At 36.7% G+C, this 25,916-nt stretch overlaps 1 protein-coding gene and 1 long non-coding RNA gene across 5 annotated transcripts in view; one reads left to right on the top strand and one right to left on the bottom strand.

The window, feature by feature from the left end:
• Positions 1-25,916, top strand: part of CCDC178 (coiled-coil domain containing 178) — a 206,627-nt gene that overhangs the window by 139,388 nt on the left and 41,323 nt on the right. For all 4 annotated transcript variants that reach the window (XM_065053434.1, XM_065053436.1, XM_065053435.1 and 1 more), the window contains one exon: positions 424-573. In XM_065053434.1, the coding sequence (XP_064909506.1) occupies positions 424-573 (150 nt within the window). The remainder of the gene's footprint in view (positions 1-423; positions 574-25,916) is intronic.
• On the bottom strand, positions 539-25,218 carry LOC135578613 (uncharacterized). The gene is made up of 3 exons (XR_010470552.1): positions 24,148-25,218; positions 15,304-15,378; positions 539-2,119 (listed from the first exon to the last, which is right to left on the bottom strand). It is a non-coding gene; the product is annotated as an uncharacterized LOC135578613 (long non-coding RNA).

Below are 25,916 nucleotides of genomic sequence, written 5' to 3'. Positions count from 1 at the left end.
TGCATTGTCTCAGTCTTACAAATAAGTTGGAAAACGAGAGTTTGGGAAAGTAAAATGTGGGTTAAGAATTTGATTTATTCTCTGGCAATTAAGATAATTTCTGTGCAGAAATGTCTTACGTAATAAGGTAGAGGATGTGTCCTTTCAACATTTTCTACTGTAATTATTTACAACGTAATTTTCTGTACAAATTAATTTTTAATAACATTTACTTCATTAAAAATATATTCAGCAAAATACTAGACACTTGAAATTCATTTGCAGTTTTTCCATTTGTTCAGCTAAGACCATAATCTTGTCATCAATATTTTTCAGATGTTCATAAGTGAATGAATGAGTCAAGGGAATTGTGGAAATGACTTAAAATTTTATTTTTTAGAAGGTGATTTTACAGTAAGTGTAATTAGTTATCTTTCTCTTTAGACTACTCTGGATCAACTCATGAAAGAAAATCTGTGGTTAGCTCAAGAATATCAAATCATTCAGAACTACTACTTAAACATTAAAGAAGACCTCATCGAACTCTATGGCAAGAAAATCAGGGTGGAAACTGCTGTTAGAGATCATCAGCAGGTAAAGTGCTAGTATTTCTTATTCAATTCATTTATCTCATCTCTAAAATTAATTTAATCAATGCAACTAGTTAATAAAAATAGAATAATTGCTAGTAATACTGATCGCCTGTATTCTTATTTTCTTCTTGCCTATTTCACACTTTTTGTAGTTTTTTTCTTTACTTGCTTTCTGCTATTTCTTTTTATTTTATTTTTAAAGAGCAGTTCATGTAAGGTATTCAAATTCATTATCATATATTCAGTTTTTGCACCTGAAATGTATTTATTTTTATACATATGTTCTGCATATAAATATATTATGTAATAATTAAAATGCACCTTGTATTCTTCATAAACACTTTTTCCTGGAAATTGTGAGTTTTATGACAGCTACAATCAGATTCTGTAAACCTTTAATTTAGAAAAAACTCAAATGAAATAAAAGGTAAAATATAGTTTGAAGAACTTCCATGATGGCAGTATAATGGCCAGGTGTAAAGTTTTACTGACTAATTAGTTACATTTAAAAGGACAGAGGTTCTGATTTTGTTTTTGTTTTTTAATATAACAATGAAACCTATGGAACCTGAGTCAAGTGATGCTGTAAAACTTTGTTTTGGAAATATAATGTAATTCTTTGTATTTATATATAGCTTTCAAAATAGAAGCCTATCAATACCATCTATAATCAATTCAGAGATACTCTTCAGACATGTTAGTCAGGTTATTCCTTGCTGACCTCACCTGCCTATATTTCTGAAAATGAATATGCATTTAAGTCATCATGCTCACTGATCTTAAGTTCAGATCAACATTTTCAGGTAAGAATCTATTAACTCAGGTCATTTATGCAGAAAGCAGGTCCTGATATATATATATTTTAGTCCATTTTGTAAAAGTACAGTGTCAAAGTGTGAAATTCAGATTATTTGTCAGTACTTTACTCTTATCAATCCGTTTTATGTCTTATACCCATATCTTCATCCATTGCTCATTTCCTAATATACTACCTCAGTTAATCTCTTATTTTAAAATTCAGTGTATTCAGTTTGTTCCGGACAAATGCAAATAAGAAAATCCTATCCAAGATATTCTTGCTAACTACATAGCCCTTCTACATTTCAAGAATAAAACTGGGTTTAAGTCATATATTCTTAGGGATAGACAGATCTGGAGAACAAGTTGGAGATTTAAAACATAAAAAGCAGAAGAACTCAGTGCCTATCTTTCCTTACCAAGTGAGTGTAAATTTTTTTCTGTCGATATAATAGCAGAGATAATGCTATCAGTATGGAAATGATTTCTTAAAAGGACTGGATTCTAGAAGGAATTTAAAGTATTTTTTTTCTGAATGCAGAATCAGGGAATACTCTCTCCAAGTCTCTCTCCAGAAAAATTTATCGATGTTATGTTATCGTCTGGAGCTTTTGCTTGTTTGGATATGAGAATATGTGTCTTCTACATTCTCAGAATATAATAGTTCTTGGTAATATTTGATTTCCCACTCAACAGTATACCTCTTCTGGACATAGTATGGATGATATTATCATGCATCTCGATGTAGTCTGGAAGCAAAGAAAATTGCAAATGAGTTAGCATATATTATTGCTTTTTTCATTCTCAATTTGAGTACAATAAAATAAACAGAGTAAAATACAGCAAACTAGCAATGCATTACCAACAGGATTTGGTTTCATTAGCGGTGCTATATAATCATTTGTTTGGCTTTTTAAAATCTTGTTTATGAAGTAAATGGTTATGAGTATATTGCATTACAACACATATACCTAGCTTGTGTTAGAAATTAGTGATGACAATGTTTAGAATTTCTGACAGTCCTCTGTGCCGTTCAGCTGTGGTACGTGTATGAAGATGAGAAATTCTCTTCACAATATCAATATGAGGATTACAGAGACAACCAATCCAATTTGCTTTTTGATAATTCTTCACTTTGTTAAACAAATAACTAGTTCAACTATTAAAACAAAATATTTCTACCATTATCACATAAATAAAGTAATTAGAAATTATGACAAAAGGAGAAAATGTTGATTACATACAGCTCTTACAAAAAGAAGCTGTATTTTCTTCTTAGGGTTTTGCTAATAAGCAAATTACAACTGCAACAGAAAATCAATTCTGGAGGAGTGTCAAAGTAATGATTTTTTGTGTGCTATATATATGCATTACAGTGACATGAACATTCAAAAGAATGTTCATCCTTTCCTAAATCCTGAGAACAGTCTTCCCTATATGTATAATTACTCAAAATCAGAAGAGAATTTTTACAAATACTAATGCAAAAGGCAAATTGCTATTTTTATTTTATTTCTGTATAATTTTAACTGGATATAGTAACTGCCCTGACTAATTAAGTAGGTTTGCCTTGAGCTCCTAAGTAGCTGCTTTGCTGAACTCCAGAAAAGGCTCCATCTCAACAATGGGTGAAATAGTGCTTGGGTATGATGAAGTGCTTTGTCATGACTGTGTAAGCTTGTTTGCACTGAGGAAGGTGCACTTATCGAGTGGAGGGGATATGCATTGCTGGATAGAGGGTCCATGCCCATAAAAAGCATAATACCTTATTCCATGTGTGGAATATAAAGGCATGCTCTTGGGAGGAGATGAATGTTTTCTTCCTATTTCTCTACAGAGAAGGTGGATGAGAAGAGGGTTTCTTCTCCCACTGACATTTTCTCAATGTTGGTAACTTTTCTTATCTGTATTTAAGGAGACCCCAGCATGCTATAGCAGATAGTAGCCCGGTGGATAACACACGTGCATCCTTGCTTTTATAAATTCCTGGGATTAATGCAAAGTTACTCTACGGCATTGGTAGAATGATGCTTTTGTGTGTGTGTAATTCTGCTTCTGCTTTTGTCTTCTAAACTCTGTCCCATTATTTATCATAAAATCTTCATTCTAACCAATCTCATGAGACTTTATGGTTTTGTTAAGTTTCTGAAATCAAAAAGACAGGTGAGGATCTCAGCTTTAACTAAGAAGAGCTGAAGTTTCTAGAGTTCTTTTTTATGTAAGAAGTTTCAAGAAATGATTCCAGGATCACTCTCAAGGATCAAAATGCAGAGACTTAAAAAAAGTCCCAGGAGACTCTGTGGAGAAGAGTGAGAATTATCCTGAAGAACAGAGAGGAAAAGGGCGGAAGCAGGGAGGATGGGGTGGTGTATTATGAACATGAGAAAGAAGCTTTGTAGAAGAAAGGAGAAATATGTGTAGGGAAGAGTGAATGCCAAATGAAGTATTATAAGATGTACAGGGAAGGCAAAAACTTAATAAATTAAAAAATGACAGATATGTGTTCTCAGAATTGTCTCAGATTGTCGATAGTGTCCTACTGAAGGGAAGAGCTTAGATGAAGTGATCTGAATAGAGTATAAAGTTTCAGTGAAGTAGAAAGGAATACATATGACAAATGCAAGGAGTAATGATTCACTGTTTTCATGAAAAATTTTCAAAAACCGAAAAGCTACAGTAAGTTTTTATTACTTTTATAGTGTCCATGTTACATAAAAAGTCTTATTTCTTTGTTTCTGGTATAAATCAGAAGACCTTGGTTCTTAAAGACAAGCATTTCAGAAATGCATTGTGGACATATATAGGCCCAACGTAACACATGTGAGAAACGTTTTTTGACTCCATTCCTATTTGCAGCACTGAGGTGCAGTTTTTCAGTATTACTTTTCTCTGCACGAATGTTTGGAGCCACCAAACATTTGGAGCCACCAAACATTTGGAGCCAGGTTTTGTGTTATCAAAAACAAGCAAATTAAGCTCAAAGGGTGATTTTCACCCTGGTGTGTCTGAATGCAGGTATTTCAAAAATTCTGAGCTACCATTATGTTTCTTTGACTTAATTTTTATATCACATTCAAGCATTTGATTGTTTCTAAACCATATTCTTATTCCGTGCCAAAGACTTTAGAATCTGCTAATGTTAATTTGTAATCCTGTCTCTTGACAGTATTTTGTAGAGATTTCAGATGACTGTAAAGATGTCATAGTTATATGACTTTGAGATAACGTTTTGCTTACATAATTAATTTTATATATTTTTAAGTATTTTATTTTTTGATAGTTGCTGGCCAGAACATAAATATATAATATTTACTTTCACTAACAACAAAAAATATATTTCTGTCTGCAAAGATTCTTTATTACATATGTAATCAGTACCATGAAGCATTTGCATTTATCCTAGTGTTTAATTTGATCAAATACCAAAGTGATCAAATATCACTCTGGGCAAGAAAAATATTCCTCTATAGTTCTTTATCTTGAGATACTTTTTTTCTGAATAGTTTACTCTCCTTGAGAAAAACACTTCCCTCTGCAAATACATTCTTGAATTTTTTTTGCTTATATATATCTTCAAATGATCAATGACATGTCTGTCATGTTGGGTATGCTAGCTTCATCATAACATGAATGACACATTTCCATCTTTTCTAGATGACATGGGAATTAATTGTGGTGGATCTAGACATTGTCTTTAAATGCATTCTATCTAGTACTTAATATTTTCCCTAAACATTTGCCTTTGAAGGTAGGTTTGTTTGGGTTTTTTTTAATAATGTTGATAGATTATCAGTTTTTACATGTGTATTTTGGTGTAGCAAAATTTTGTGTGTGAAAGATTTGTAGGTTGGTCTCTATGTGGTAGACCTACAGGAAAAACATCTTGCCTAATACAGCTTCTGCCCTGCAAATACGTAACACAAGTTTCTTCTGGAAATCTCTATGGGCTAGTATATTAGCACCAGGAATGCAATCATGCTTTAGAAAGAAATCTAATTATTTACTATATATTTATTTTTTTTGTACTGAACAATCTTAGAATATCTATTCCATGAGCAAAATTTGATACCTGTGATGATACTAACAGATGCTGGCATTTGTTCTCATGATGAAATTAAAGTTGATTCCTGAATATAGATGTATGTGATGTGATTATATCTTAAGAACCTATTTATTTGAATCTGTCCTTAACACTGCAACTGGAACAGTTTTACAAAACTTTGATAATTGTTTTTGTAGACAGAACTTTTATTTTAAAATAGTCTCCATGCAAACTATAATTGCTTTGAAATAGAAGTAAAATATTCATTCTCATATTCACAATATGCTGCTATCTTCAGGTGCCCACATTATAGTAAGAGTTGTGGGGGGGAGGATCTATTGATTTCTGTTTCTTTTTTTTACTTTTTGGATAACTGACATATTATTGCAGTAAAACATATGTAGGGTCAATTCATGCTGAATAGTTATTAGAGACCATGATAACAAAAGTCATTACACTGCAGTTCAGTTTTGACAGTAAAATTTCTGCAACATTATCACAAATCCTCATGCATTAGTGCAATGATCCTTACTATAGTTTCATATTAGAATCAAAAGACTGCTGTAGCATACTTGATAGAAAAAGTCATGCAAGTCAAGTGAAGTTCTTTTATGCTTTTATGGATAACATATTTTCATGTCTTTCTCATGCATGTATCTGACTCTGAGCTTTTCTGCCTTTAGTATATTATTCATCTGGGACATAATTGTTTCAAAAACAGTGTCCCTGGTGTTTAGAAAGACCAAATAAAATATAAAGTAACACTGACAAGGGGCATGTGTCAGTTTAGGCAATTAATTCCTTCTGATTTTGTATTTCTTATTTATTGACCTAGCTGAAAAAAAAAAAATCTGTTCTCACATAAACAAAAAATAATTTGTTTCTCTAAGCTGTGGTTTTTGCTTAGTCAGTTCACTTATCTGGAGATTTTGGATTGCTTCCTGTCTTCACAAGACTAATAGTAAAAGCACAGATAAGAATACGACAAAAAAATGACTCCTCATCCCCATTTCCTTGCAAATCCTAAATGAAAATTAAAACTGCCAAGGATTCAGTGTGACAGAAATGAAAATTGCCATATAAGAAATTTTATTTGTTATTAAATTAAATTTTAACTGGATTTCAGAGCTGTTTTGATTAGGAATAGAAATGGGTAATGGAGCCAACATTTGCTTTTTGCTGGTAGACCAAGACTAGACAGTAGCTAGTAAGCAAAAATGTGTCATTTACTGTATTTTCAGCTGATGTTCTTTCTACCTTTAGACTTTTGAAACTATGGTAGGTTGACAGAATAGCGAGTGTCATATGAAAACTGAGGAAAAAATGTATCTTCATTAAGCTTTTTATTATGCAAATTTACTAAACTTTCTTTGAGCTAATTATACTTAAACAATGTAAACATCAAGTTAATGTTATAATTAAATTTGAATCAATAACTCAGTAAGTTCAAATAACTCAATCCAAAAATTAATACAACAGGCAACAAGAAGCCAAATCAAATTATTAGTCTGATAGCAAAAGGAAGTTATTGAGATAATTTATAGAGAAGTCAGTCTACTTTCCATATGCCATGTCAGTGACTAACCGAGTTACAGTTCTGTTGCATAGGATGGAGGCAGCCACAGAACACAATGATGTCTGTAGGACTTCAGGGTTAGTAAAATCCTACTGTCACCCAAAAGAAGGGGTCCCATTAGAGGAAGTGAAATATCTTCTTGGTTTTTGTCTGTGGGTTTTTGTTCGTGGCCTCTGTGTGATTGGTTTGTTTGTTTGGTTGGTTTGGTTTTGTTTTTTTCTAAAAGAAATCTAGAAATTTGATAACTCATGTAGGCATTTATTTTTTAAATTGAGTGTTATCTAATACCTGGAGAGAAAAGACAAAGAAAAACTGTATTTTTTCTCCTGCATATTCTTAGATGTTTTCAGGATACTTTCCACCCTGTCTGCCTCAGTGCCACCTGTGGTATCAGGACAAACAAGATGGATCAGAATATTCCAAGTAGCTGTAATAGCTCAGATTTCTTACAGCAGACAGTCTCTAAATAAGGGGTCATGGATGGCAATGCCATTATGCACAGACCTTGATTTCACAAAGCCAGCAAGTTTGACTGTAGATAAAATATTCCTCCATAAACAGGAGTTGATGCTAAGGAGGTTGTCATGTCAACTTTTCAGTTTAAAGGTATTAGGCAGTAAACAAAAATTATCTTTTATAAAACATCAAATAATTTAATCAGTAGAGGGCTTTTTCATGTGTTGGATTGCAGCCTGTCAATAGCTTCACTTAGAGACAAAAGATCAAAGAAACTTGTGTGAGCTCAGTTTTTCCACTAGCAGCTTCTTAACTTAAAGCATAAGCTTCTTTTTCATCATTTCCTAATAGATCCTACCTTTAATTAACAATTTGCCCGCCTCATCTGTGTGCTTCTTCCACATGACAGGGTGAAGAGAATGGGAAAACAGGGGTAGCACCTCCGTTTTACTAACTGAAGTAGAAAGAAGTGGACATAGTTAGCACTCCTACTAGACATTTCCTTCCAACACAAATTGTTGGAAGGAAACAATTTGTTTCCTGTACCCACAAATTGCAGGAAAGACCTGGTGTAAAACTGACCTGTCCTTAGTCAATGGGTGGGTGAGATCTTCTCTCTTGTTTCATGTACCCATGAAAATATCTCTTAACTGGGAGACTTAGCTTTGAGGAAGTTTTGCAACACACTTGCCTTAGGAAGTAAACCTTGCTCTGATCCCAGTGTTCTAGGATTCATGTATTGGGAGATCTACGTACGTGTGCTGATGAGCCCCTAAGATAACACTGGCTTTTTCTGTAACACTTTACAGAGATGTCAGAATTATTACTAAGTCATAAATATATTTAATCAAAATAAGGCAGAATCAACAGGCAGAATAGCTTCCATTTTTTAATTCAACTTCCTCCTTTTTTGTTTAAAGTTTTTAGTTTTTCTTTTTTTTTTTTTTTTCTTTTCTTATTTACACATAAAGTAGCCAGGTTGAAAATTTGCACAGGAGTAAACAACTTCCTAAGGAAAACTTCAAAAGATACCCATATCTTATTTTATCTCCTTTATGTGTTCATTTTTAACCACATGGATTAATAGTTTGAAATTTACATTCTTATTAGCTACATAAATTCATGTTCGTTCACATTTACTTCAAATTTACATTAAGAGCATCATTAAGGTCACAGTGTTATAGCTTAATCTTGGAAATACTTATAAAAATATTTGGTGTCAAAATAGCTTGACTTAGTATTTAATAACTGACCAAAAAACTTGCAGCAAACAACAAACAAAATGAAAAATAATACTTTTGCTTTTCTTTTAGTTCATAGACAAAATTATTAGAGTCTTTCAAGATTATAACGCACACCTACACTGTAACTCATCCCAAATGCCTTACCAAGGGTACTTATGTTAAAGTCTTATTGGGCCTACATTTTCAATGCTTGTATGCTTGAAAAATGAAAAAATTCTTAAGAGTTTAATGTATAAGACTAATGCACCTTGTTATGCAAACTGTTATTCTAGAAACTGCTAGAAATTTTGTATTGTGCCTTCTTAAGCCTTTCTGCTCAGAAAGGATTAAAATAGTATAAGTCAGTTGGAATAGTCTCACATAGAACTAGCTGGAAAAAGTCTGGTAAATTCCAAGTTTTTAGTGTCACTTTTTTTTTTTTAATTGTCTTTTAATTTGGGATGGCAAAAAAATGCTAAAAATGTGCTAGGTAGCTCCAGTCCTACTACCCACTATATATTTTACAGTAATTACCTGATTCATTTACTAGAGGATTTGTATAAGAAGGAATTTATATAGAGAATGAAATTCTATGCAAGCAACCATCTCAAGGAAACTATTATAGTTGTCAGCAATCTTTTTTTTACTCAAGTTTGTCCATGTAGATAATAATCCATCTTGTGAGAAAAACACGTAGAATTGCCATCTCATGTGTTGAGGGTAAGAAATGCTGTGAAAAGAGACAGCATTATGGCTACCAGATATGTTAATGAGTAATCTTAAAATTAACTTAAAAAGTGAGAGATGGCTTAAGTAAAAATTTGGAGTGAGGAAACAGAACTACTTTATCCTTTGAATCACGATGTGGAAATAAACTGTTGCACAATATGAATTACATTAGCTTTCCAAATCAGTCATTTTCACAAAGACACAGAAAATAGCCTAATACAGATTTGGTTAAAGGCCTCATTTGCATTATGACAAGGATCAAGATCTTATGGAAAAGACCTGTCTCACACAAAGAGTAACTACACAGATTATACTTTTGCTATATGTCATACCTTAACCTGTTCTGGCATTCAGTGCTCCACTTCAGAGTGATACACGTTCCTTGTGTATCACAACCATGGCCTGTTTTGGAGATAATATTATCCCCATTGTTCATTAAGAGCCATTCAGCTTCACATCTGAGTGTAAGAATGAAGGGCTGGTGCAGACCTGAATAGCTTGAATAGCTGATGGAGATGGACAACATCTCCCTCTGTAAGGTATTGAACCACCCATCCTTGCAAGCACCCATGGAATTGAGAAAGGAACATGCTAAGACAAGATTTCCCATTCTGCTGTCCCAGCAGTCTGAAATTATTGATATTGAGACTCAAACAAATCACTCCCCACAGGATAACTGGCAGAATCAGGAGGGTTTCCCTTGAAAATAAAGAGGAAACTAAGCAATAGCTCTTGGAAAACACCACATTGACAAGCTGGGGGGCACACAGAAAGAGCATACAGCTTGGTCTGGAAGGAACAGATCATAAAAAGAATATATATATATATTTATCATATGTGCCTCCTCATCTTTCTAATGAAACCCCTGACCTAAGGAAAGAAGTAGAAAAGGTATAAAAGCAGAAAGGAATTCACTGTGTTAGGGTCTCCCAGTCAACCCTTTACCGACAGTGCTTTTCTTACCATGCAGAAGATCAGCCATTAAGATCTTTTAAGCATTATTTTTAAAATGTGGTTGGCCAATAAAATAGGAAATCACAGATCTAGAGAACAAGGAAGTCTGAAAGGTGTCTAAAAAACCTGATTTTGAAGTGGCAGAAAAGCAAAGAGGAGCTTGATGTGCTGCTGTTACCAATGCAGAACCAGTCCAAGCCTTTGTTAGAGAGATTATGCCAAAGTATCCAAGTACCAATGTCTCCCAAGAACAGTAAAGGCTTGAGGTGGAAGACAGCATGAGTCCATGGAGGAGAAACATAAAATTATCAGTGTTGCTGATATTGATTCCTGACAGTAAATCAGTGGTGGGAGTGAGGGGATTTATTATGCTGTTCTGATTCTTCTACTGTCTCTTGATGACAGTGTATAAAATTACTCTTCAGTTTTAGCAGGCTTTGTCACTGGCAATTATTTGCCATGCTAGGAATTTTGTTTCTACTTCCTTGGGAGATTTAAAAATAGTATCTAATGATGCTATGTTTGAGGTTAAAGTATCTGGACTGCAGCATTAGTCAATCACCTGCACTATTACATTACATCAACTGTAGTGATTTCCAAGTAAACTGTAGAAGAGGGTGGAATAACAGATTATGCTAGAAAAGATTCAGGCAGTCTTTTGGAATCTAGCTGTACCACCAGCAGGTGTAGCAGACCCATGCCAGTCAATTTTTAGTTAGAAACAAATACCAATCATTCTTCAAATTTGTTTCAGGCTAATATAAAAATAAGATTTTCAGAACTGGGCACAAAGGAAAAAGAAATGTTGTAGGCTGGAGAAAAATAAAGTTTAGTTTCTGAAAATTATCAGTTTGTTTGGATTAAAAACAAAAGACATTTGGAAACCAATGGGTAGATCTAGAGAAGTCATTGGATATTTTTCAGCAATGGAAGATGGAGTACTTCCCCACTTAAATGCCAGTAATTCAGGTGCTCGATATCCTTCTAGGTTCAAGTATTCTGCTAATGTGATTGGAAATAGAATTCCCTCCTTTCCCAAGAACACCTGCCTGAATGACCAGGTTACAAATTATCCGTGGCTAAGTCTGTCTCAGTTTCTCACTGTATTGTCACACACTGTGAATAATTAGTTTTGAAGGAGACAAAAAGGATGAAATAGTCGTTAAGGCGTTCATCTAACAGCAGAAACCTTGCTCTGAAAGAAACTTTGAGTAAATTATACTAAAAGAAGTAGTTTCATCAGCGATGCTGAAGGAAGCACTGCCAGAATCTGAGCATGCTACTGAAAGGGATGACACCTTCTTTCAAATCTCTGCTGAGATCTGAGACAGTGAGAATGTGAATTTGAAGTGGTAACACCTACTTGAGGTCAGAAAGGACTCAGAGAGTCTGCAGAATTTCATCACAATAAGTGGCCCACTGAAAATACTCCAAACTGTAGATATTTGTCACCATTCATGGGGCCATTCGGAGCATGGTTCCATGAAAACTTCAGCAAACACTAATCTGGCAAACCAGGTTTACCTGCAGCCACATTTAACCATAAATGATGGCTTTGCCATATCACTTACCTGCATGTCCCCTGAGCAAGACAGGTGAGGGATGCACTGTTGGGCATTGGGGGGGATGCTGGAACCATTGCCACTCTGGCTAATACATTCACATACTGCTGTGGAGCTGAAACTTCACATTCTCTCACAGATCTTTTTAAAAAAGCACTTGTATAGCCTTTAGCATAGAGCAGTGTTGGTAAAAATTTTCAATCTGAACTACTAAGTACACTCAAAAAATATAATTCCATCAATTCTGTAAGAAGACGCAAAGATCTCTTTGTGTGTCTTGGTTATAAACGTAATGTGGGATTAAAACATATGTCAATCTGTCCTAAAACGAATAATCTTAGTTCTGAGTCTGAGTGCTCCCTGAAGAATTTTGGGGTTGTATTAAGATAAACGTTTTATTAGAAATTAAACCAAGAGAGTATAAGGCAAACCACTTTTCCATGCTTGAGTGAAGAAATTATGTCTAGTGCCCTGATCAAAGAGGTCTGTAAGATAGAAGTGTGATGTGTTCTTGATGCGAGACAAAGACAGAAATGAAACAATGACTTAGGCTGAAAATTCACTTCTCTGGGGAGTAGCTGTAGCACGTTGATTCACGCTCTCAGGTATGAATCCCTGCAAATCACTAGAGATAAATCCAGGTTTTGAGATCCAATGGAATAAATGTGTCATATAAAAATTTTTAGGTTATCTAGCCTTTAAAAAAAAACAACAAGTAGTCACAATTTCTGAAAAAAGAGGATTTACTGAATTGAAGAGTGAATGACAGAGTGTAAAAAAGAGGGTGGAAATGAGGAATTACAGAATGAAAAAGCACCAGAACTCTTCTAATTTTCACATATAAACAGTGTTGATGCAGCTTTACTATCCATTTTCCAGTAACCCAATGTAATTTTATTAGTCCTAATATGTTTTACCACTAAATCTAGCCATTCTTGACACTGATTTCAGTGCAATTTGTGTAATAGGTCAAGTAAAGTGGTGCTTATTGACTGCGGATTGTATACGTTTTTCCACCTGAAGTGTTATTGTTAATTGACATGCTCTTTCATTTTCCTGAGATAATTTTCACTCTGTTTGAATAACTGCCTGAAATTCCCCCTCTGTAAGCTAGGTCTCTTTCATGGCAAATATCAAATATAGTTTTGTAAATCAGACAAATTGCAGACACTAATTCATTCCTTCAACAACAGAACATTAAAATAATCAGATTCAAGCTAGTTTGTCAAACATAATTTACCTTTAGTGAATATATGCTGTCTGTCCCTAACTAAATCACCCATTTCTAAATGTCTTGTAATCTTGTCCCATACCATTATTTCTAGTAATATTCTTGCAAAAAGAATTCCGGCTAACACTAATGGCCTGAAATTTTCTGAATAATTACTTTTGTCTTGACATAGTGCAGAATGTTCTACTTCTATTCTTAGGCCATTACAGTTCTTACATTACTAGAGTCTTTATCTCGATTCTTGGAGATTATAGAATTATAAGGCAGGCTATCTAATTACAGACTGTTGCTTTCCTTTATGAAGCTTTTTTTCTTGTATTTCAGAAGTTGCTTTCAGAAAATATTTTTGTAGTTTTAGGAATGGTGATATGGTGGTACTTACCTTTCTGACATTGGGGATGCATGCCTGACTTCCTTCAGCCAATGAAAGAAAATTGGCTGAAGTAACAGATCAGAAAGAAACCCAAACATCATTTTAAAGAATAGCAATCTGATTTCTGCATTGGTGAACTAGCAGATAATACAAGAGTTTCCTCTTGTTCGTCTGTTGAGAAGTCTAGTGTTGATCCCTCTATCTCCACTTGTTTGCTTTAATTGAGTTCAGATGTGTGATTCTCTGTTTCTTAAAATGGCTGTACAAAAAACAGCAAGAAAGACGCCAAGAAAAATTTCCCTTCTTGAAATGTTATCTTGGATGTGCATCTTTCTCCATATCTACTGAAATAATGACCACTTTTTGTCACACAGTCACCTTTCCCAGCACTCCTAGGGTGCCCTATGACTTCTGTGTTTCATCTGTGTACCAGGATCCCAGCAGTACTCCGTTCTGAGTTACTTTTAGGAATAATGTGACACAGCCAGGCATCAAACCTCTTACTGTCTCTCTCATTCTGTGGCCATGAATGTGTTGATTTCATTAAAGCTGCATAACTTGCAAAATGTATCTTTAGACCTATGAGCTCTGTCACTACTCTTGGCAGGGTCTGGAAATGCTTCCTAGAGTCCACTCCACAAAGGAACCACCTTCCTGGGTACTAATCTTTCACACTTTCAGAGGGCACCCAGCACTCTAGAAGAGGTTCCTAAACCAAGGAGTAGCGTTGTAAATTTCCCAGCCTTAACTGCGAACACTGCACCATTTCAGTGCAAAATCCAGGCTAGTTGCTTTAGAACAGTGCTGAAAACATTACCATCCTACTGGAAATTCTGTCACCAAGTTTTCATTCTACTGCAAGGCATATGTCAAGAATTGTTTAGACATATGCTACACTAATAGTTCACTACACCAAGGTCTTAGGCACACCAAATATGTTCTGTAGGCAATCTACATTCCTATTTGTGATTCTTCATCTCCCTCTTCTGCTTTCCTTAGGCCAGCTGAGTACATGACAATAGTGTACAGCATACACAGATACCTCTGTGTGGGCTTCTCTAAAGAAGTGGGTTTGCAGAGATGCAGCAGAAAGACCTTTAGGGGATCTAAGGCAGTTGCGATGAAGTGTCAGATAGAAAGAACCCAGTGTGATTTGTTGCACAGCCATTGTTGTTAACAGTTAATTTAAAAAAAAGTACTTTGTATATGCAGTACAGTTAACCCCAAAGTCAATGAATTATATAAAATATTGACTCGCCATGCTATTTTGCAGAAAATTATTATTTACAGTGTTAGTGAACCAGTGTCTTTTGTGGATCTAATTCAAACTGCAGTTTTATATAAAGAGGAAAACTTCCTCATCCTGAGATATAACAAAAACAAATTCACATCCACTCCTTGCAGAAATCTCTTTCATGTTACACAAGCTACTATGCATTTGGAAGATACATTTCTTTGTCACCATATTATAAATGTAAATGATTTATATTATTTTCTTCCTATGTATAACTGAAAACAAAAGTATATACTATATAATATTATATATATATGTACAAGAATATTTTATGTATATATATATATATATAAGCTTTCTAGATATTATATTCATTTCAGATAACAAATTCAAGCTAAGCAAAATGCCAAACTTTGTTTACTAATTTTGTACTTATCTTTTCTTTTTATATCCTGCCTTGGTTCTCTAGTTATACCGTAGATGCACCTAAAGTTCGCTAGAAACATTTGCCATTAGCTTCTTCTAAAAAAATTAAATTTGAGGATAATCCTACCTCCAGAGCTTATTCTGTTCCTGGCCATTGACTGTGACAGTGAAAGGCTCATCTGAAAGCAGTGAAGCATCCCATCTAAAAGCATAAAACATATTACATTTCATGAAAAAGCTAATTCAGATTGTTTAATTCTGGTAATATTGCCTCTGTCACCTTCAAAATCAAAATGTTCTTTCCTGTTATTATAAAGAAAACAACCAAATTGCTTAAAAACCCATTTGAATACACAGCTGCCTTATGTTGCATACTAATTTGATTAAAAATGCTTGTGCCTCACCAGCATTTTTTACATAAAACACACTGGTGAATTTAACAAAGAAACATAAATATATTTTAGCAATTTTGATGATAGAGTACACTGTACTGTCCACAATACCCCTGGACTGAACAAAGATCTCAATGTGGTATTAGAAGATGCTAAACTGAATGTCTTGCTGTATTTGTTTGCTCAATGCTTTGGGCACGGTGCCAACCTCATTGCGAATAACTGCATTAGTCAAGTGTATCCAAATTATTACAACACAGCGTCCATCCCAGTTATTGCTGTTGAAGCATTTTCTGAATCTTCACATCACTAGAAACATTTATTTGAGGGGAGAGCTTTGCATAAATTCAGGGCAACTTTAATTTTAGGCAGAAAATCTTAACATCTTTACAAGTTGCTTGTGTAACTAGGTTTTCCTTGAAAGAATAATTAAGAAGTAATTGCATTACTTTTGGTTACCTGTCAGGAACACCTTGCCTAAAATAGGGAGCTGTGGTGGCAATAGAATGAAGAAAAGAGCAGACAGACCAGGATTCCCTACATTTCTTTTTCAGCTGATATTGTCAATAGTCATCTCACCTTCTTTTCTCTTCACTCTACCAGCTTAATGCCTTAATTCTTGATCTAGATGATGATGTTGCAATAAGTCTTTGTGGATTTCTATTTATTGCACTTTTATAAGAGAGATGGCAGAAGGTATGTTTTTGAATATTTTCCCTCCTAGAGGAGAACCTCCTCTTAGTGCAGACATGTCCAAACTTTCTTGCCATAGCAACCCTTGTGCTGAAGTATGTCTGCAAGCTAGAGAACATGAAGCTCCCCACATTCCCACCTTTTCATCTCAGGATAGCTCAGGTCAAGGTGGTCGGACCGGGCCCAAAACAACCAAGCAATATTGACCTCTGCAGCCCTTGCTGGCTCACCTCTTCTCACACCAGGCCTCTTGCATCGCTCTGCAATTTCCAGCTCAGCATAGCCCTGGTCATGAGGTATAGTTCTGGCAGTGGAGATGCGTTTGGGCTGCTCAATAGCTATACGTCATGCAAGAGATGCAGTCTGATCATTCATGTTATATACAGCTGGGCTGGCAAGACAAAGAAGTCTCCCTCCTTCATTTGGAATTGGTGTTTTTCTTTTCTTACACTCAACAGCAGTACTTTTTAAAATTATCTAGCCTCAGTGAAACCAGATTTCAAAATGCCACTTTAGAGATATGTCCTTAAGCTTTTATTCTCATTGTCCTTAAGCTTTTATTCTGGACAACAGGTGCATCAATGGTCTCTATTTTATGAAGCCCCTTGGCTGGGAGTGAAAATTCCAGCCTCTTGTACCGATGTGTATACCTGAGTTTGTTGTACTTGGTCTGGTGCACTGTATTGTCCAGAAAAGGATATATTACCATGCCATGAAAATCTAAATTATCATCTGCTAAAGTTGGTTAGAAGCAGGAAGTTGCATCAGGTGTGGATACACCTGCAATATGGATAAATGGAGAGAATTTATTCAGATATGCAAACCATTTAACTAGAGGCATAAATACCATACCTTGTGATGCTATTGATAGGTATAGATAGGCTTTTAAGACGTGCCATGGTATTTCTGTGCCTGCCTTAAATTATCTCAAATTGAACACTTGTTACCGATTAAAAGAATGCACAACGATTAAACAACAGAGCAGCAGATGCGTGATAACCTTTTCATGTGTCAAAGCCCTCTGAGCAAGAATGAACATTTCTGGAAGTTTCTTAGATTTTTGTGAGACTTCAGGGCAATAATTAAAGACGGAGCTGCTTTTTTCATGAAGAATAGCTAACAGAGCTTCATTTTACACCAGATACTATGGTGATGCCACTGATACATGCATTTTTGAAAACAATTGCTCATTCAACAAGAACTTGGTCTACTTTGATAACTTTCCTTAGCAATCTGAAGTTCTATATGTATGTTTAACTCTTTAAATCCAGTCTGGCTGCTTCCCTGATGGTTTAATAATAGCAGTTTTTGTATATGGTAATAAATGTCAGAATAACTAAGGCAGCCACACCCTTTTAAGTTCTCTGAAGCACTTAGGATGTGTGCACTCCCCAATGCCAGTGTGTACGTACTGTTTACTCAAATGTACTGGGAAGGCGGGCAGCAATGACAGCGTTGATATCAGAGAGCAGATCAGAGACACACAGGCAGAATGAAGAAAACCAGCTTTCTTTCATGTTAACATTTTGACATTCTTTGAGAGGTTTGACATTCCTTTATACCATTTTGAAGGTGCTATACCCACCAGATATTTCAAATTTTATTTTTTCATTTATAGGGGAGGAACAAAAGCTTAGGATAATAATTTCTCCCTACTGCCATAGGGAGCATCCTTTATCCTTTATCTTCAGTTTCCTTAGTCAATATTTCGTGAACATGTTTTCTTCCCAGAAGGGAAGTGTTGTGAAGAACAACAGAGACCACAGGAAAGAGATAAGCCTATACCTCCTTGCAAAATTGCTTCATCTGCTACACTTCTGACATACCTACACAGAAACACATAGGAACATGAAGGGGAGTTAATTAAAGATATTAAACCAATGTACATAAGATAAAATATCTTCCACTTCCCTTCTTCATCCATTTTCTTCTATTTAGATGCAAGGTAATCAAACTATAGCAAACAAGCCATTTAGAGAATCTCTATGGTACTTGAAAGATCTTAAACTATCCTGAACCTCTGTGTGAAACCCAGATTCCTGCAGCCATAATTTCCTTCCAGAATTAAATGGACAGTTCTAGTTCAGAATTACAGCTAGAATACTGTAATTTTCTGAAGTGTTGCCCGTGATCATTAAAAGTACTGCCAGTCACTGGATAGTGACCGACTATCAGTTCAGCGAAGTCCAGCTGCTGATTTAAGTCTGATATTGGAACACACAACCTGGGACACTGGGGCAGCTACCCTGCAGGGGTATTTTATTAAATTAACAGTAGTGAATGGTGCATAAAATTGTCACTAAGATAAACTGTATGATTTTATTTTCGCATTGTTCTGTATGGGGTGCTACCCCAACAGAGTTTCCAGTTCAGTAGTGTGCCTGAAGCCAGGGGTTGTATCAGCAGCGTGTCAAAGGGTGTCTGGCTCTCATTCATACATAATTTACTCTTATTACATGAGATATTTCTATTTTTCTGCACTAACAGTTGTATATTTTCTAATGAAGGTTTAAATCAACTGGGAACTAGGGTATAAATAGAGTTCCAGTATTTTGTGCCAAATATGGATTGTTTGTCTTCCTGTTAGTTATGGATTGTGAGTGTATTATTGCTGAAGGAAAATTTTTGAGGTTTTCTTTTTCTTTCATGTATTTCTTTATCATTTCATATAAATTATAGGAACTTTTCAAGTGTTCAGAATGAATTGTATAATTTAGAAAAAATGCCTGAGATTATTAAGAGAAACATAGGAGCCTGCCTAGCCTGCCTAGATCAGCTTTGTGCTTTATTGAACTTCCGAAGGTAACTCCGGCAGTATTTTGGCATTTAGTGTTTAGTAGCTGGATCTAGATAAGAGCAGAATAACTACATAGATGCAAGATTTCATAATTACATTTTCTTCTACAGATAGTTTTCCCTTCAAAGTTTTGAAACGTCTCCAAAATTTGTTAGCTTTACTTGTATCTGTTGTATCTGCAGTCTTCATTGTGTCTGAATACATAGTCATATGTTCCTTGTGAAGTGGTTAGCAAGTGCTAGTAACTTGCAGAACTGAGGACTTTTCAGGTTTCGCATACACACTTCAGTCCTTCTTTTTCCATGTCTCTGAGAAAGCTCTAAGTGAACAGGATGTCTTTCTCAGCCTTCCGGGGAAAGGCAGCCAGCTGTAGTTGTATATAATGATGGAGAGCTTGATGTGTGTCCTCCTTGCCACACGTTGCAGCATTCCAAGATTATGTTCCCATAAGCACGTAAACTCTTGTGGTGTTGTGTATATTGGTAAGTACAGAGTTTGACCTGGTTATGTCCCAGACTTTATGTCTGAACTTCAAAAACATCACAGAATCATTTTGGTTGGAAAAGACCTTTAAGATCATTGAGTCCAACTCTTAACATAACACTGATAAGTCCACTTTCAAACCATGTCCCTAAGAACCTCATCTGTGTGTCTTTTAAACACCTCCAAGGATAGTGACTCAACCACTTGCCTGGGCAGCCTGTTTCAATGCCTGAAACCCCTTTCTTTGAAGAAATATTTTGTAATATCCAATCTAAACCTCCCTGGCGCAACTTGAGGCTGTTTCCTCTTGTCCTATCACAGAATCACAGAATGTTACAGATTGGAAGGGACCTCAAAAGATCATCTAGTCCAATCTCTCTGCCAGAGCAGGAACACTCAGATGAGGTTACACAGGAATGTGGCCAGGTGGGTTTCAAATGTCTCCAAAGTAGGAGACTCCACAACCCCCCTGGGCAGCCTGTTCCAGTGTTCTGATACCCTTACTGAGAAGAAGTTTCTTCTCAGATTTAAGTGGAAACTCTTGTGTTCCAGTTTGAACCCGTTACCCCTTGTTGTCACTTGTTGTCACATTGGTTGTCACTGAGAAGAGCCTGGCTCCATCCTCGTGACACTCACCCTTTACATATTTATTAATAAGGTCACCCCTCAGTCTCCTCCAAGCTAAAGAGATCCAGCTCCCTCAGCCTTTCCTCATCAGGGAGATGTTCCACTCCCTTAATCATCTTTGTTGCCCTGTGCTGGACTCTCTCAAGCAGTTCCCTGTCCTTGAATGGAGGGGCCCAGAACTGGACACAATATTCCAGATGTGGTCTCACCAGGGCAGAGTAGAGAGGAAGGAGAACCTCTCTGGACCTACTAACCACCCCCCTTCTAATAGACTCCAGGATGCCATTGGCCTTCCTGGCCACAAGGGCACAGTGCTGGCTCATGGTCATCCTGCTGTCCACCAGGATCCCCAGGTCCCTTTCCCCTACGCTGCTCTCTAACAGGTCATTCCCCAACTTACACTGTAACCTGGGGTTGTTCCTGCCCAGATGCAGGACTCTACACTTGCCCTTGTTATATTTCATTACATTTTTCACCGCCCAACTCTCCAGCCTGTCCAGGTTTCGCTGGATGGCAGCACAGCCTTCTGGTGTGTCAGCCACTCCTCCCAGTTTGGTGTCTTCAGCAAACGTGCTGACAGTGCACTCTAGTCCCTCATCCAAATAATTGATGACTATATTGAATAATAACGGCCTTAGTACTGACCCCTGAGGCACTACACTAGAAACAGGCCTCCAACTGGACTCTGCCCCATCGACCACAACTCTCTGGTTTCTTTCCTTCAGTCAGTTCACAGTCCACCTCACTACCTGATCCTCCAGTCCATACTTCCTCAGTTTAGCAGCAAGGATGCTGTGGGAGACTGTGTCAAATGCTTTACTGAAGTCAAGGTAGACCACATCCACCGCTCTGCCATCATCTATCCACCTCGTTATGTCCTCATAAAAGGCAATAAGGTTGGTTGAACATGACTTCCCCTTGGTGAAGCCATGTTAACTGCTCCTAATGACCCTCTTATCCTTGATATGCCTTGAGATGGCACCAAGAATAAGTTGTTCCATCACTTTCTCAGGGATGGAAGTGAGGCTGACAGAAACAAAGAAGGCATTCAGTAACTCTGCCTTCTCTGTATCTTCTGTCACCAGGGCACCCACCTCATTCATCACTGGGCCTACATTGCCTCTGGTGTTAGTTTTATCTGCCACGTATTTGAAAAAGCTCTTTCTGTTGTCCTTGACCCCTTGTGCCAGCTTTAATTCTAAGGAGGCCTTAGCTTTCCTAGTTGCCTCCCTACATCCCCTGACAACAGCCTTATATTCTTCCCAAGTGGCCAGCCCCTCCTTCCATGATCTGTAAACTCTCCTCTTCCACCCGAGCTTACCCAGCAGCTCCCTGTTTAGCCACGCAGGTCTCCTGGCTCCTTCAGGCAGCCTTGCCCATGGGATTTCCCTGAGCAATTGTTTGAAAAGGCCAAAGTTTGCCCTGCTGAAGTCCAGGGTTGCAATTCTGCTTGCTATTCTGTTCCTGCCACACAAGAACCTGAACTCCACCATTTCATGGTCACTGCAACACAGGCAGCCCTCAACCTTTATTGCTTCAGCCAGACCCTCCTTGTTAGTGAGGATGAGGTCCAGCAGCGCACCTCTCCTAGTTGGCTCCTCCACCCTTTGCATCAGAAAGTTATTGTCAATGCACTGGAGGAACCTCCTGGACTGTGGTTGGCTGGCTGAATGGTCCTTCCAGCAAACATCAGGGAAGTTAAAATCCCCCACAACAACCAGGGCCTGTGACTGTGAGGCCACTCTCAGCTGCCTGTAGAAGGCCTCATCAACTTCCTCACCATGATCTGGTGGCCTGTAATAGACACCCACAACAGTATCACCCCTGCCAGCCTGCCCCTTAATTCTCACCCATACACTCTCAACTTGCTCCTCATCCGTGCCTGGACAGTACTCAATACATCGTAGTTGCTCTCTCATGCAAAGAGCAACTCCACCACCATGCCTGGCTGTCCTGTCTTTCACTTGTTACTTGGGAGAACAGACCAACTCCCTCCATACTACAACCTCCTTTCAGGCAGTTGTAGACAGTGATAAGGTCTCCCCTCAGCCTCCTTTTCTCCAGGCTGAACAGCCCCAGTTCCCTCAGCTGTTCCTCATCAGACTTGTGCTTCAGACCTCTCACCAGCTTTGTTTCCCTTGTCTGAATTTGCTCCAGCACCTCAGTGTGTTTCTTGTAATGGGGGGCCCAAAATAGAGCACAATATTCAAGACGCAGCCTCACCAGTACTGATGGTGAAGGTTGCGATCTGCTCAAACCAGTGGCTGTTGAAGTACCCAAAGATTATGTCTGAAATAGCAAGTGTTTAAACTTTTTGCTATACTGTAACCTATCATTGTTATTTATGTATTACCTCTTTTTGTTTAGGTACTAAGAAGAGATCAACTCACTACTTCTTTTCCTGGGCTTTTGATCCTCTTCCTGCACTTCCTCATTTTTAAAAGCTGTGATTAACCACTACTTTTATATTAAAATTCATATTGTCAAAAGATAACCAACAATGAGGTTCTGTCTTCTACTTCAGAGATCTTTCTAGATTGTGTCACCTCAGCTAGACGTGTAAAGGTGTTAATCTAATGCCTACAAAACCCCCTCCCTCTTCTACAGCATTTTCCAAACAACAAAAAAATTAACAACACTGTAATAGAACTCGCACCAAATACAGATCTTTGTTACCCTTCAATCTATATATTATTCTCCTAAACATGCCCACCATTGTATATATAAATATGTCAATAATATAATTTAAGATGGCTGCCTCCTAAAAACATGTTACTGTTGTTGAAAGAGTCTGAGAATGAGCTCACAAAGAAAATTACTTTTGTGAAAATTTTTCTGGATGAAATAAATATTTAAACAAGCTGAGTGTAACTGGATAAGAAATGTTTTTCCTTAAACAAATGGCAGGTTTTCAGAACTGAATTAATCATAGGAATTATTTAGGAACTTTAACCACGAACCTGCTTTTGGAGCCTAGGACAATATTTCTAGTCATCTTGCTTTAGCCCAGTTTGGACTGGAGACTTTAGCATCTGTCTGAACAAATCTAGATGTAATTTTTAAATGTGTATGGTTAGATTTTTTTCTGTTCTCTTCTGCTGAGGTTATACTTGTGACTCCGTAGAGCATGAAAATCTCCATGCCTGCTCTGACTTCATGCAGAACAGAGAATCTGAGCTTTGATCTTCAACATTCAGATGAGTGCCATAGCCACCTGGTGGTTGACTTTTATGGCATAAGTGAACACATCTGTTAATCTCACTCACTATTTTATTCACATATGAAAAAACTTAGCTCAGTTGAAACAGGAGAATGTTTGAAACTGGGAAAATCTTGTGGCACAGGAGGGTGCTTTGGTGCTTATCCTTAATACTAAGTTCTACTCTTCTTTAGATGCAAATATTATTGTATTTTCTCCTGTCCATATACATAGACTTTTAGCAGAAATTAACATTTAAAAACATCCTCAGTAACTCTGCAAGTCAAACATTAAAGTTTAAACACCAAAGAGTATTCATCAGTGAAAATATAATTTAAAGGAATATATTCAAATGAAGGCTATCATACAGCATTGCTATCAATTTTTCTATAATGAAAGAGATTAAATGAATCCTTGCTAATTCATTATTGGTATGTGAAGAACAAGAAGAAACAAATCACACACATTTTCCCACTTAATTATTGCACTAGACACTCATTGTCATATCATTGACCTATTTGGTCATGCCCAAGTTAATCATGCCTGAACCCTTTCCCAGTGGGAAATAAGCTTCTTCACTTCCTGTCTTGCAGGAATATCAACTAAAACTCAGTCACATATGCCCATAGTCTGATCACTGCAGCCCACCGTAAGCATCGTCTCCTGCAGCGAAACTGCGGTCTGCAGCGTGCCCGTGAGAGTCAGTGTCAGAAACCCATCACTTCCTCTGTGCCTCCATGCAACTCCATTCAATCACTTACTGCACTAAATTATACTGACCTCTGTTTGTAAAAGTGCTCCTGTCCTTTTTTCCCTTTTTTTTTGGTTGTTGTTGTTTGCAGGCAACAGTTTTGTCACACTGAAATAGAGTTTATGTGCAGTGACAGCCTAATAAGCCAGCAACTTTAGTCGCTTATTAAAGTCAAGCATGTGTCTTTGTTTCATGTTGCTAATGATGTGGAACCTTCGAGGCCCGAGTATTTTTCGTCTGGACGGTGTGGGAGCGAATGCTGAGAGCTCATTACTTGGCTCCCCATTGGAATCCTGCAGGCTTCTGCTCATTGAGGAGACTGTGGGGGCTTTGACAGAATTATTATACTGAATATTTTTAGACTCATTAACTATATCACCAAAGCAAAACATCTCTTCCTTAGATGCAAATGGCTGTAGCTACTGTGGCTTTGCTTTAGTTATTGCAGGAAAAAGGATGAAGCTTGAAAATAACTTAGGCAAAGGATTTTCATGCCCGAATGTTTGAATTTGTAACTTATATTGGGAATATGTAAGCCTTTTTTACCACATTTAATCCACTCATGTCTAAGTGCCATTTAAAAATGCATATATTCAGTTTCATGTAGCAAGCAGTGCTCAATCTTTTAAATTTAGAAAGTGCCATTGAAGTACACAGCAAAATAGAAGATTTTAGAATTCCACTTTCTATTCCAGTCTGAAAAGATTTAAATGTAAAAAGATTGTGTTAAAGTAATTATAGATGCTTGAGTTAAGCCTTCAAGGAGAAAGAAATTCAGAGTTAAGTCTAAAAATTCTAACTTTCCTTTAATCTAAGTACTGGAACGTATGTACTGTGCAGTATGAAAAATCACACACTTCTCCAAGCCACACAATTCCTAACCACAACAGAGTGATTTAAAGATGAAGACTGAGACAAAATTTTTAGCCGATGTCTGAATTTCCTTGCTATGATGGGTTTAAGTTGGTTCTTAATGTTACTTTATTGTAGCTTTTTGTGGTTTAATTGAGACTTAAGATGTACTTGAAGAAAAATATGAATACCTTAAAATTAATTCTTCAGAGCAAAGGACAGAAAATTGCATTTATGGCTCCATTTGTTGGAAAAGTTAAGTTGGCTGTGAACTGTACAATATTTCACCTTCTATAAAATCATATTTTGATTTCTTCATGGAGACTGTTGCTATACGTTGTGTATGAGCTTACATTCTATAAATTATGAACATGAATAATCCCCTAAGTATATTCACATTTAAAAAAACCCTAAGAGATAAGTGATTTTTCTCATAATGTGTGCAAGCTTTCACTAGGATTTTATTCTCCAAAATTATTGTAGGTGAAAAAACCAACTATTTTGATTCCAAGGAAGAAAGACATTGCTTTTATTTGTGGTTCATTTCATGCTGTAGTATTCTTTGACAGTGGTGACACCGTCTTTATACATCAAGAAGTTCTTCTTTCCATGACTGCCAGGGACTCTGGAGGGAATACTTCATATCTGAAACATGTTTCCCTTTGGGATTTCACCATCAGAATAACAGTTCTGATCATCAGCCCATTAGAAAATGTTTTGCTTTGTTTTGTTTTCTGAAGTTAAGAAAAGGAATAGTTAAAAAACTGACAGATCAGAAAGTTATACTGAATTGAAGTTAAATATTGTGCACGTAGGAACTTCATGTTGTCCCTCAAGCAGTAATTTCTTAATAGCTGCAAGAGGAGTTTTCAAGTAAAGCCTCAGGGTGGTCAGCCAGTGTGGGTGCTGTTTTTGATGCGAGATCTTGCAGTTCTTGTTCTTACCA

This window comes from Columba livia, chromosome 2 (genome assembly GCF_036013475.1).
Source record: "Columba livia isolate bColLiv1 breed racing homer chromosome 2, bColLiv1.pat.W.v2, whole genome shotgun sequence".
In the NCBI taxonomy this organism is placed as follows: Eukaryota; Metazoa; Chordata; class Aves; order Columbiformes; family Columbidae; genus Columba; species Columba livia.
Note: the sequence above shows the minus strand (reverse complement) of the source record. Positions and strands in the feature narration are given on the sequence as shown.